Here is a 14268-nt window from a genome sequence, read left to right as displayed (position 1 = left end):
TGTTTTTGGTAGTATTATAATCACATTGTGAGTGTATATTAGCACATTTTGTTGTTTTCTCCTGGTATCTGAAAGAGCGTTAGGACACGGAAGCGGTGACACGTGACGTCAGACGTAACAAACGGATTTTTCTTAATCCCGACTGTCCCGTATTTTCTGAAGTTGGCAACCCTAGCCTTTGGAAAGGATTAATTAATGAAGTGAAGCGGCACGACACACACGGTAGGTCACATGATAATGACAACATGACGAATATATCCCGAACACATCCATCTACACACATTAATATTACCGGACGAGCCTTTTAACGGTCGCTTACAGCTCATTCAAAAGTACCGTTACTCACTCTGTGAGTCCTCTTCAGACGCGCAGACACTCTTCACGGACATTACTCCACCTACAGGAACCACACCAGCAGAACTTCCTCCACCTAGAAAAGTAGTTTCATCTCAAAAGGTGAATTCAGACACTTTAACCCGCGCAAACAATCAATAGCCTGTTTACATTTAGATCCCGCCGTTCGCGCGTCAGTTAAGTGGAAACGCTTCGTCATCGCTGACAAATTCGAATGAAATCCCGCGAAACACTTTTCATGGTGCGAACTTTAGCAGACATAACTTTCAAGAATTTGTATTTTTTTAGGCTACATCATTGCAGTTTCCCCCACTTTATGAGCATTATTCAAAAACAATACAATTCATTCAAAATTTAAACTCTCCCATTTTTACAAACTATTGTAATGAACAGCTGTAAATTAAATTATTTAGTGGTAATCAACAGTTTTAACCTGCACGCATTTAGTATAAACTGTTAAACAGACTCAGTGTGAATCTAAAGATAATGTCACATTGTTTCACAACAATAATGAGAAAATAAAAGAGCACATTGTATAATTTTCTACAAAAAAAGTTTAATTTTGCCTGAATAAAACAAAGGAATGAAGATGAAATCAAATGAAATTGAGAGTGGGCTCTTCCTCAGTGCACTGGGTGTTTGTTGTGTGTTTCTGCTGCCCTCCTGCGGACACACACATGAACTGCTGGATGAAGTATAACACTCCAGAGCAGAAGACAATGAGATCTGTGCTGTAAACACTGCTGTGACACACACATCTGAGTGTGTGTGTGTGTGTGAGAGAGAGATTCTCAGTCAGTAATGATGAGCTCGTCACAGCCCCAGTCCTCATAACTCCCATCTGGCAGATACCGACGGATGATGATGGGGATCTTCCTGCTCCTGATCAACACACAACATTAAAACACAAACCACATTAATACACATACCACACACAAAAACACTGACTCTGAGAATGTGTCAGTTCTTTTGTCCATACACTGTTAATATCATTTTACTCTACAATCTAAATCAAGAAGTAAAACAAAATATATATTTTCCCCATAGAAAAGTATTGTTTCTATTAAAGAACATACAGGTCTTTACATGTCTGTAATCACGTAAATAAGTAAATCATGAATAATTAATGAAACTATTATATCAGTAATGTAATAGCGTGTTTTGTCATACTTGAGCTCTTTCATGGCGATCTGCAGTGGATCTGTCTCTCCTTCCAGCTCCACCATCACCGGCGCACACATCCTGTCACACAGGAAGTGATATCACTGATGATTATTGCAGCTTTACGAGCATTTATTAGTTTGTAAATCTAAACTGCCTGATACTTCATATATCTTCAAATAAACTGTGTTATCGTCCAGCTCTAAACTGCTTTACGTGACTAAGGCATTAATATATTAAAATATTTTGAATACTGGCACATTTACAGAAATGTTAATAATTGTCTATTGTCCTCATAAATGATAAAAAGATATGAAGTTAATGTTTTTATGGTAAAAAAAAAACTTAATATAAAACTATTTAAAAAAAAATGTTAATTGAAATAAGATGTAGACTAAATGTAAATCAGAAATGCTGCTTTTGCTAAAACTTTGCAACTGAAATTAAAATAAGTTGAAGTACTACCGTGATACAAAACAAAAAATGCACACAATGAGATTACAAAAACAAACCCAGAAAACTAAACCTGAAATCATTAATACTGTATTAGTATATTAATAATGAAAAATAAGACAGCTGAGTGTGGTGGGGTTTGTGTAGTGTGATATGCATTTCATCATCAGCATCATAAGATGGTGACACTCAACCAAACCATTGATTTACTCAGAAAACAAGCAGAAGAGACAGAAAATCAAACACACAAGCTCCTGGAGATGCCACATGATCAGACGGCTGCATCGACGAGCAGTTCAGAGACTTCTTCATCAGTCGTGATATCAAGAGAGAGACAGCACAGACGTGTTTGTGTGTGTGTGTGTCAGTGCTATCAAACAAAGCTTACTCTGAAAGGCTATGCACTCTGCTGTGTATACGCTAGTGTTCGCTTCAGAACTGATGTCTATGTGGTGTTTGAAGGGTCAGAGGTCACTCACGCGATCTGCAGCGCTCGAGTTCCCAGCACTCGCGCTCGCTCGTATTTGGTCATGTACGGAGTGGTGATCCTCTTCTGATTGGCCTGCTGTCCTTCACCCGCCGGCAGGATCTGGACGTTCTCCTGATCCTCCTGCGCACACACACACACACAGAGAGAGAGAGAGAGACAAACACACACACACACACACACTGTCAGAAAAAAATAGAAACAAAATCTCGTGGATCTAGCATGCACCTGATGTACTCAAGTGGGTTTGGGATTCTGAGCTTGAAACACTATAACTGCCTTATTTTCATTAGAAGTACTTAAACTCACATGTGATACAACAATCACTCATAGTGTGGCAGTGCAAGGGAACATGTCTGGTCCCAACAAGCTTCATCTGCTCTATATTAGTCAATGATTGTTTGTCAGAACAGTCACTGTGATTTTACAAAGACAGACATGTTCCTGGATCAACATCACTGACTTAATCCAGACTGAACCCAATCCCTAAACCTACCCATAATGTGTTCCTAAAATCAGAGGGAAATGATAGCTGATTAACAAGAGTGTAGAAGCACCTAACCCTGAGTGTAAGCCTAAAACTGATGTTCCCTGAAGAGTTTGATTGGTTGATGGGATGTTGATCCGGGAACACAGCTGTATTTGGTGAAATCACATGCACCTGTCAGAAAACACTGCTCTCACATCTTCCACGTTCTCCAGATCATCCAGAGCCTCTTCATCTTCAACATCATCGAAATCTCCGTCGTCAAAACTGAGAACAACAAAACACACAACCATGAGATAAACTAGACACACGCTCCAGCTCACGACATTCAGTCCAGACACGAAAGCGCATAAACATGTTAAAATATATCGTTTATTCCTTACAGACTGACTTTACAGGTTTCTAATGATCTCATCGTGTTGTTTACACACTCACTGACTTTAAACGACAGTAAACATCTTATAAAAACCGTGAAAGACGCATTCAGAACTCACTTGTCTTCGTTGTCAGACATTATTATGGTCTCGCGTGTCGTAAAAACGATTTAATAGTTAAATCCGTAGATAACTCCAGTTTATTGTTATCGTCTCGCGGAGAACTGACTGCAGGACGAGTTGAAGGAGCGTGGAGTGAACTTCCGGCGGTGCTGCAGTTTCACAGTCCGTTCAGAAACACGAGCAACAACACGTGTTCCCCAAACAAACGCAAGTTAGTAGGACAAGTAAGTAACGTTGAGTAAGTTAATACATAAATAAATACATAAATAAACGCTTGCATTCGTTTTGTAAAACATAAATATATATATATTTTTGCTGCGCTTTCTGCATTTACAGTTTTAACCACCAGATGGCCTCAGTTAGCTACAAAAGCGATTCGCATCAGCGTGAAATTATTTATCCATGTTCACTTAGTCTTAATGTTAAAAGTTAAATGTTTAATAGCAATCTAATCTAAATGGATGATATTTAAAATTCATGCACATTTAACTTTAGGTTAGGTTATTGATTGGCTGTAGAAGACAAGCAAAGTCAGTGTCAGTGTATCCAGTCAGTGTTGTGTCTGACAGGATGATGAAGAGACAAATGTCAGGAGTCAGACAAGATGAAGAACAGAATATCAACATGTCCAGCAGAGAAAACAGAGCTGAGACTGGGAGATTACTCTATTAATGAATATGAACATCAGTTAAACAGCTTTAAAATAACTAAGTTGTATTCAAAGATGTGGACATATGCAGGTGAGCTTGTTGTATCGAGTCTCTTCAGGTACACTGTGACCATCTACTAAATGAATAAATGTAGATCATAAAAACATATGAAGGACAATTACTACAAGAGAAATGTGTCTGTCCTTTTGTGAGATTAACAATAGATGAGATTTATTCAAATGTCTAATCTAATATATCTACTTAAAATGTTCTTAAAGTAAGAAGTTTCCACATTTCATTGTACTTGAGTATTTTAATATAAAAGGGTATACAGGTGCTTAAACATTCGCTGTCAGTCATGCTTCTGTTGATGTTTCACTTCATGAGTCTATATGTTTCTGTAAGTTGTATGTTATATGATGTCTAGTGTTCTATGATTTTGAACTAATTAGTTTGTGCACAATAAGAACAATTCCACATCAGTTTGGTAACAGCTAAACCTATTAGTCAAATTTGATAAACCAATAAATCATAGTGGTTGTATTTATACCCTTTATTTTTCTTCCATTTTGTCTAAAATCATTTTAAAATGGCATGGCTTACTCATTATTGCTCTTGGACTGATGATCGGTTGTACTTGGCACCACAATTGCTCCTTGCAGCTATATTTCACTTGTTTCGTTATTTGTTAGTTCTTTGTAATAGTTAAGGAAGTTTAGCAATTTCTGAGTGAAAATGTTTCTATAAAATAAACAAAAAGGTTAAAAAAGTATCGGTGTTTATTATTAAGTAGATGTTATAAATTTGTCAGCATCTGTCAGACTTGAAAACATACAGGTATCTCTACATGTATGGAAATTACACTCTGAATAAAATGTCCACTAAGCATAAAAACTTAAAACTTAAAATATTATATTATCTGTGTTTATATACCATGTGCGACTGTGTCGTGTGTGTCTCTGTGGTAAATATAAGACTTTACTGCATTGTTCGTTCTGTGACACAGAGCCTGTATGGGATTATGACACACATTCATGATAAAGTATTATAATCATTTATCTAGCACAAAATGAATGAATGATTTCAATTTTAAATGAAAACTGTTCTTTTTTAACCCTATTCATTTATACATTAATTTAATTAATTTAAAAATGTATTATTTCTAAAAATTAACCCGTTTAATCCCACCGGTCACAATAGTGACTGTAAAAAAGGTTTTCATTTGTAAAGCTCTAAAACCCTTACTGACTGATGTTTTAGTGCACTTCCTGCAAATATGAAAAAGTAAAAAGTCTCAGTTAAATATGTTCAGTTTCACGTGATTAGTGGATATTGTCACATGACCAGAGCAGCTTACTTCCTGTTTGGACCTTGAGAAGATGAAGCTGCATTAAAGATCCAAAACGAAATATATGACACAGATTTCTGGTACACATGATCTTTAGGGTGTCTAGTATTAATATATTCAGTTTTGTTGAGTGAGGTCATAGGATGAGTAAACATGTGGATGGTCACAATAGTGACCGGTGGGATAACATAGGATAACTTAGGTGTATACAATGTGAATTAAATTGCAGTTGCTAGTGAAAATCAAAATAAAATGCTGCAATGACAAAATATTGCACTAAATTAAAAAATTAAAATGTTACAAACAATTTCAAATAATGATGTTGTAATACTCAAAGCATTAATATAAAAATGTAATGTTATATTTTACAGAAAAAGTAACAATTTTGAAATGTGGCAATGGTTGAGTAAATGTCTGAATGATTAATTAGTGTATGAATCAGTATATAAATGGATTAAATGATTATTATAAATTATTATATGATTGAATGGAATAATAAACTGATTACATGATGAATTATTATAACTGAATGAATGAATTAATAAAAAAAGAATATAAGTGAAAGAGTGTAGAGCAACACAGATGTGTGGTTGATCTGTTGAAGCATCACACGCAGGTTGGTCTGGGCATGCTGTGTAACACGGTCATGACAAACTCCCACGGCTGCATGAAGAGTTTCATCAACACATGCTGAAATAACATCTCCAAGAAGCTCATATCTACCCACTGCAAAAGCTGACATACGCAAATGATGTCCATACTTGGTAAAGAATTGTGTAAATTCAGTGTTTTCCCTGTGTTCCTCTTCTTCTCTCAGCTTCCTCTTGTCTTCTTCTCGTCTGTATCTCTGAGCATCTTCAAACATCTGATTACTTTAGTGTTCTCCTCCGTTCTGCTCTATCATTGTGTCAATCTTCTGCAGAAGATCATTCACCTGCTCTCTGTTATTCAGATCTCTGTTGTTGAAGACATGATATCTGCCTCCACACTGCTGAACTAGATGTCTTAATATACAGTTCTCCTCAATGAGTGTCTCGATGGGCTCTTCTTCCAGCAGATCTCCATGAGTGAAGAGAATGATGGAGTATTTTAACACTTCTTCACCAAACATCATCTCAATCTGCTGAGGAATCTGCTGCTCCTGCTCAGTGATTCTCATATTCACAGGAAACACAATGAGAAAAGCATGAGGTCCAGGACTGGATAAATAAACACTTCTCCCTATTTTTGTCACCAACTTTCCAGGCCTCATCTCTGTGTCAAAGAATCCAGAAGTATCAACTACAGACACAGATCTGCCTGAAATAAGGGCATGTTTCTCTGAACATTCAGTGGTTACTTCAGTGTACTTCAGTGTAATTCAGTGTTTCCACATGCACTTTTCCCAACTCCAGTTTGACCCAGAAGAAGAATTCTTCTGGACCTGAGACAGACAGCAGGAGTCTGTTGAGCATCTGGTCTGTTTGCTCTGCTGTCAGGAATCCTTCTGGTCAGCTTCCCTCCATCTAATGCTGTATCAAACACAAAACAGATGTAAGTGAGAGTTTAGATGCTTATCATTTTACACACTCCTTTAGGAAGATCCTGAGGAAAAGTGTCTTTGTGAGATGCATAGATCAACCAGCATTAAACCACCACCACCACACACAGATCACATCTGAAAGGACTGATGTTTCACTGGTTGAAATTAGAAGATTGTGTCTTCTTTGTGATGGCCATGTCATGGGTTAGTGTTTGAGGTGAATTTTAATGTTTACTTTATTATTTATTCATTTATTTATTTATGTGTGTGTGTGTGCTAGTGATTGATAAATAAAGCCTTGTAAAGGGGTCATATGATGTGATTTCAATTTTTCCTTTCTCTTTGGAGTGTTACAAGCTCTTGGTGCATGAAGAAGATCTGTAAAGTTACAAAGACTAAAGTCTCAAATTGAACAGTCAGACACACTCTCCTAAACCTGCTTGTTCTAACACACCCCACACGTCTACGTCATGATGTGGGAAGTTTTACATGACACCGCCCAAATGTTCACGCAAAGAAAGAAGGCCTAACTTTTATTCTCTCTGTTGCCGCCGCTGCCATGTTGTGAAGATGCTGTTTAGTTGTGAAACTACTTTGTTTGTTCTTCCAAAAGAGGACACAACTAGAAATCAGTGGTTAATATGTATTTCAACACTGTTCCAGAACAGTTCAACCCAAATATTCAGATGTGTGCAGCGCATTTTACAGAGGACTGTTTCCTGAACCTGGTACAATGTGTCTGTGCACAAAGGCTGTTTCTGTAAAGTGGGCCATTTCCAACTTTACAAGGACAGTCTGGCGCTCCTCACAGTCTGTAAGTACGTTTACATATTTAAAGAATTTGCCACCGATGATTAAAACGTGAGTTTTGAGCAGTGTAGAGTAGAGCTTGTTGTTTGTTATTTCTCAGATCACAAATGCAGACATGGTTTTGTTTACACACAACTCAACGCATAAAAAGACAGAACAAGTCATTATAATCAGTAATTATGTCCCCATTGGAAGCAACAGATGCCTAGTTTGCAGTGAGTTTATTGGTTTTGTCTCGTCTTGTCAGGGACACACAGCATCACAGTATGTTAAGGGTGCGTAACATTTTTGTCACATGCTTGAGGCATTCAGCCAATCACAACACACTGAATAGCTGGCCAATCAGAGCACACCTCGCTTTTCAGAATGATGAGCATTGTAAAAATCATAAAGTTTTAAAAAATTTGTTTCAGAAAGGCGGGGCATAGAGGAGAAGCAATAATGTACATTATGTGGAAAATAATGTGCTTTTTAAACCTTAAACTGCATGAATACATTGCATTATACCAAATACACCAAATAATGTTATTTTTAGCAGCATCATATGACCGCTTTAAAACTTTGATGGTTTTCTCTGATTGTTTCGTGAAAAGAGTTGAATTTGAGTTGAGTTTGACCAAGTATGGCAGATCCATTCATTTAGTCATTAGGCACGAATAAAAGCCTGACAATGTTATATGTATTCAACAGTGATGAAATGAGATGTCAATCAGCAAAAAAGTTGCAAGTAGTGAATTAATGCTTAATAAATAATTTGCAATAATTTGTCATACACTTTGACATAACTTTACTACCACAGTTTGTTACCAAAACCTTTAATTAGGACCATATGATCTTTTAAAACACTCACCGTTTAACCCCAAAGATCTCTGGAGAATGTTTATCAGCAGTAATCGAGCCTGGTCACTTGCTCCTCTTCTCTTATTGTTGTTGAACACATGGTATCTCTGATCATATTTCTTAACAAGTGTCTTCAACCCTCTATTTCTATCAAGGAATTCTTGTATTGTCATGTTTTGATCCTCCAGTTCGTCTCCTCTGGTGAAGAGGATCCAGGTTTTATTCAGGCGTTCTTCTCCCAGCAGCGTCTCAATCTTCTTCACAGTTTTTCTCTCTTCTTCAGTGAAACGATCAGCTTTGATGACCAACAGAAACACACAGTGACCTGATTCACATTTCTGAAAAACATTCTCAATCTGCCGGATCTCATCTTCGCTCAGCTCTGGGTCACAGAATCCTTTTTTGTCATAAACATTGACTGGAAACCCATCAAAAGTCCCAGACTCAACAGTGCTATCAGGCATGACAGAACCGGGTCTGCTCTTTAATATGAAAGCTTTTCGTCCCAGTATTGTGTTTCCCGACATACTCTTCCCAGCACATTTCTTCCCCAGTAAAATCAAGTTTAGATATGCTTTAGTTTCCATTTGTGTTGTGTGGCCTCCAACTAAATAGGAAAAAAAAATAGAATGAGACACCAAAGGCTAATTTATTTAGTAATTTATGTTTATATTCCATCTAATAATTTCTCTCTCTCTCTTTTTCTTGAAAGACTTTAATGTTTTGCCCTAACTAGCAATGACTAGTTCTGTGAGCACCAAATCTTTATGAATCCATAAATGTTAATATGATGTTAAATATTTTGTCAAAGTGTGTTTTCATAATATACTTCATAACACCTGTAAGTATTTGAAAGGAGACCAACAAAATGGAAACAAGCTCTTAGTGCTCCACTCTTGTACACATTAAAGGCAGGGTAGGCAAAAAAATGTATAAAAAACTTTTTTTCCAAATTTGTTTAATTTTTATTTATATATCAATACATAATTAAAATGTAAGTACTCTGAAAAAGAAAGTATAAAAATCGAGTGTCTGTAGACCTCTCACGACTGTTTTAAAGACAGCTCATTATTTCCATTCACTCCACCCCCTCCCTTCTGGGCTCCTTCCAAAGCCTCTACTATGGCTCGCTAAGTAATGTTATGTTAGCTATATTACGCAGCTACGTGTGCTAATGACACATGCTTCATGAAAAAATAAACAAAGAAATATGTATGATCAAAATACAAAAAGAAAGATTTACCTGTCCAGCAGAAATAAAGCCATCAAGGAGTCACTTTTCAGCCCCTTGAGTTCCCTCAGTTCTCGCCATCGCTGGAAAGCCACGCCGATATTAACTCGCGTTTTATTTCTTTGTTTATCCAAAGACTTTTTGTTCATTGCCTTTTCTTGTACTGTTACTGTCTTCCTTTTTTTTGCCTGGTTTGCCTTCACTAACTGCATAGGCTGGTACTGTGAATTTTGCTTGCTGTTTCTCTGCCATTGTTTTGGTATTCCTAGGATCCGTGCCTGTTGAATTCCTCAAATCAAACGTGCGCGCGCAAGTGGGCGTATGTTTCGTCCCGAGATGGAAATAATAAGCTGTGTTTAATACAGATTAAACGGTCTAGAGTCACTCGATTTTTATACTCTTTTTATCAGAGTACTTACATTTTAATTATGCATTGATATATATAGAAAGTTTAAACAAATTTGGAAGAAAGTTGTTTATACATGTATTACCTACCCTGCCTTTAAGTGACTATAAGTGTAGCGTGATTATGATTTGATTGAATAACAGTAAAACAGAACCAAGTAGGCTTACAGAAACACATGCTGTATTTAATTAGATGCCATGTAGGAGAATGCAGTGGTGTATTTCATTGGGAATGGTGCTGCAAAACCAGGTCTTGAGGTTGTTGTTTTTTTAGCTATTTTATGCAACTCTCCTTTTGTCTGATTGTTTTACATATTTACATATGTCTTACTGTCATTAGCTTTATCAGTGAGATTAAATGTCACCTTAAGACCATCAATAATACATTTACAGCATATGTTTCCTGAATACAGTTGTATTGTATCATTATACTTCACAGTAATATTCAGTCAAGTTTTACTCTATCACTACTGTCATGACAAATTTAGTATTTCTTGTTTATTTCTGACTTCTTATAACATATCCAGTCAACGAACAATAGAAAACAACTTTTAAAATGCATCATATGAAGCAGTGAGGTCAAACCTGAGTGTTTCTCTCTGTGTGTCAATCTGTCAAGCTCTTGAAGTCCAAATGAAAGTTTTCTGCTGGTCTTTAAACAGCCGGAGGTTAGTGAAATGACATATCAGAAAGTCAAAGTGATCTTTTTCGGTAACATTTTATTTGAAGTTGTCCTTGTTATACATGTTACATGTACTTACTATTATAATAACAATTAATTATTTATAATTAAATGCAAGTAATCCTAAACCAAACCCTAATCCTAACCATAATCAAATAGTAAGTACATGTAGTTCATTAATATTACTCACACCTTATACTCACACCTTATATATATAAAAAAAAATTCTAATCATGAATAAATTTGCTACACATTTTAAAGAAATGTATTGTGACTTCTACTTTATTTAGATTCACACATGCACATGAATTTGTTCTTAACCTCTGAACACGAAGCAAGGTGTCTGGTGTCTGGTTTAAACACACCTTAATTATTTTTAACGTGTAAGTGGATAAACACAGTAAGTACAATAATAGACAATGAGTACTCAATCTCTCTCTGAGCGTTCAACAAGATTAGTTTTCCATAGCTGTGGAACTGTACCCTGATCAATAAACAATCTGAGATTGTGAAATAAAACGTGACAATTACCTTTTTTTTATTTTACAGCTGATCCTGATGAACCTTTCCCAACTCTTTTCCAGACTAAAAGAGTCCTTGTTTTTCAACAGGAAGATATTTTGAGGCTCCATCTCATGGTATTTACATTTTTCCATGTGGTGATGACTTGCATGCTTTGAAGGCTGATGGAGGAGCTGAGGAATGAATTGAGATCTTCTGCAATGTGATGTCTCTGCCTGTCAGATTATTTGATTATACAGTAGATTATTATCAGATTTCCTAACCTCTCGGTTACTTCAATCAGGACCACTTTTGTCAAGTATATTTATTACAATTATATTGCATACAGTTAGTGTTGGTGGTATGGTAATGTTCTGGGCAACACTCCACATGCCTGTCATGTATGTATCCATGATTGGACAGAGCGGGGAGATCAGCAGAACAGAACAGAACAGAACAGAACCATTATATGCATACATAATTACAATTCATAATTACATGTGTTGTAACACAAAACGTGATAGAGACTGCTTCCAATGAAGTGACTGTAAAGGAAGAACAAAAGTCAGATTGGATTACAGGTTCAGTTGGTGGAGTTGGGGTTGGAGGAGGGAGTTAGTTGCAAGCAGCGATGCAACGGAAGAGACACCGAAGAATGGGAATATAAATATACTGCTTGTGATAGGTGTTGAGACTGGATTGGTACATGTCGGTTACAGCTGACTGTCAGCTGATGCAAGCTTGACTGACGTGGCCTTCCTGAACTAACGTGATGCTGAATATATGCAACCCTCGTTCCCTGAAGGAGGAAATGGAGACGTCAAGTTGGTGATGATATAGGGTGGCCATATGCGCCGTTCATATGGGACATGTCCCGGCCAGGATTTTAATATTGCCTAAAACATCCAGAGCAGTTTGACCAATAACATGCAGGTATTGTACATAATCGACTAATCGTGGGGCTGCGTGTGAGAAGGTGAGATCTAGAGGGAACGATCAAAGCGATGCAAATATGCGCACGTGTTTGTTCATTCGATTGACTTGAAGCATCGCTGCACACAAATCCCCAAGGCCTGGTGCTGGACGCTCCGCCACGTCTGGCCGCCGGAGTGCTGGAGGACCTCTCAGTGTCACTACCCATTTCAGATGAGAACACAGGAGGGAAGCAGTTCGATACGCAGGCTATAGAACCTAGCAAACTTGTTAGGAGTTGCCCAGTCTACAGCTCTACAAATGTCTGCTAGTGATGCACCATGTGCCAGTGCCCAGGATGATGTGACACCCCTGGTGGAGTGAGCACTCAGCCTGAGTGGACAGGGCACATCTTGTGCTTAGTAGGCCAAGGTAATGGCATCCACTATCCAGTGGGCCATCCAATGCCTAGAGACAGCCTTCCCATTCTGCTGTCCACCGTAACAGACAAAGAGCTGGTCTGAGGTCCTAAAACTCTCAGTTCTATCCACGAACTGTTACAGTGAGCATACAGGACAGAGCAAAGCTAGGGCTGGGTCTGCCTCCTCCAGGGGTAGTGCTTGCAGGTTCCCCACCTGGTCCCTGAAGGGAGTGGTAGGAACCTTGGGCACGTAGCTGTGCGGGGGTCTCAGTGTTGCCCTGGAATCAGCCGACCCAATCTCAAGGCTCAATTCGGTGATCGAAAATGCCTGCAGGTCCTCCATCCTCTTGATCAAGGCCAATGCAGTCAGGTGTAGGGTCTTCAAAGAAAGAACCTTCGACTCGACTGACTGCAAAGACTCGAAGGTGGCAGCTTGTATTGCTCTTAGCACCAATGCCAAATCCTAAGAGGGCAGAGAGGGAGGCCTAGGAGGATTTAACCTCATGGTCCCCTTAAGTAACCGGACAGTCAGATCATTCTTCCCTACTGACCTCCACTTTGTGGGGTCGTAATGGGCCGCAATAGCAGCAACTTAAACCTTAAGGGTGGAGGGGTACAGCCTACGCTTCAACCCTTGCTGCAAGAAGGGAATATCTCCAGGGCTCCCCCCAGTGGAAAGAACACCATTTGACAAACAGGATCCACTTCAGAGCATAGGCCTGTCTCGTGGACAGAGCACACAATTAAAAAATAGTGAGAGCTATCTGATGAACAGCATGATTTTTATATTTGTTTGTGATTTAAGGCGATCTTTTCATATAGTAGATCATGATCATATTTATTCTTAATTATCCAGTTACTACAAACATGTTTCTTTTAGAAAACTGCTTGTGGTGCCATTCTAACTGGGGTGCCCAACCCTGTTCCTGGAGATCTACCTTCCTGTAGAGTTCAGCTCCAATCCAGGACTAGGTTTAGTCATCCCTGACTTATAAACAAAGAAACACAGGGTTTACTAACTTTTACTTTAGACTTAACAACCATCATGAATTGTTATTGAAATTCTTTGGAGGACTATATTTACTTAAAATACCATCTAAGATTTTAATAGTTAAATTGTTTAATTATGATAAATTAATATAATTCATTTGAATAATAGCCCCCAAATAAATGTGCACATTTGAACAATGTGTAAGATCAGTGTAACAAATCTGCATGTTATATTCAAATTATAGTAAAACCTGAACACTGAAGTCTTCTGAATTTCAAATAACATAAAATCATTCAAGCCAAAGACTGAAAAATGTGCATTGCACAGAGAGAATGGCATATACTGATTTGCAAAAGAGGCTTTTTAAAGAAAACTTCCAAACTTGTTAAGGTTTAGTGAAGTAAAAATTGGATCATGTTCTGAAAAAAATCAATAAATAAATAGAAACCTTGCTTCATGTTCTGTGCTAGATTTGTCATGGCACTTATATACTCTTGTTGTTCTCTTGTTGGTCTG

The 14268-nt window shown here is 37.7% G+C and overlaps 1 protein-coding gene across 1 annotated transcript; it reads right to left on the bottom strand.

The window, feature by feature from the left end:
• Positions 1 to 885: 885 nt before the first annotated feature.
• Positions 886 to 3619, bottom strand: LOC132098921 (DNA-directed RNA polymerases I, II, and III subunit RPABC2). The gene is made up of 5 exons (XM_059505249.1): positions 3437 to 3619; positions 3140 to 3209; positions 2448 to 2578; positions 1525 to 1596; positions 886 to 1236 (listed from the first exon to the last, which is right to left on the bottom strand). Exons 1-5 carry the CDS (start codon positions 3454 to 3456, stop codon positions 1146 to 1148), a joined length of 384 nt encoding a protein of 127 aa, XP_059361232.1. The 5' UTR covers positions 3457 to 3619; the 3' UTR covers positions 886 to 1145.
• Positions 3620 to 14268: the final 10649 nt, after the last annotated feature.

The sequence above is a fragment of the Carassius carassius genome, chromosome 1 (assembly GCF_963082965.1).
Source record: "Carassius carassius chromosome 1, fCarCar2.1, whole genome shotgun sequence".
NCBI classification, from domain to species: Eukaryota; Metazoa; Chordata; class Actinopteri; order Cypriniformes; family Cyprinidae; genus Carassius; species Carassius carassius.
The sequence above is the reverse complement of the archived record's forward strand: the minus strand, read 5'-3'. Positions and strand labels throughout refer to the sequence as shown.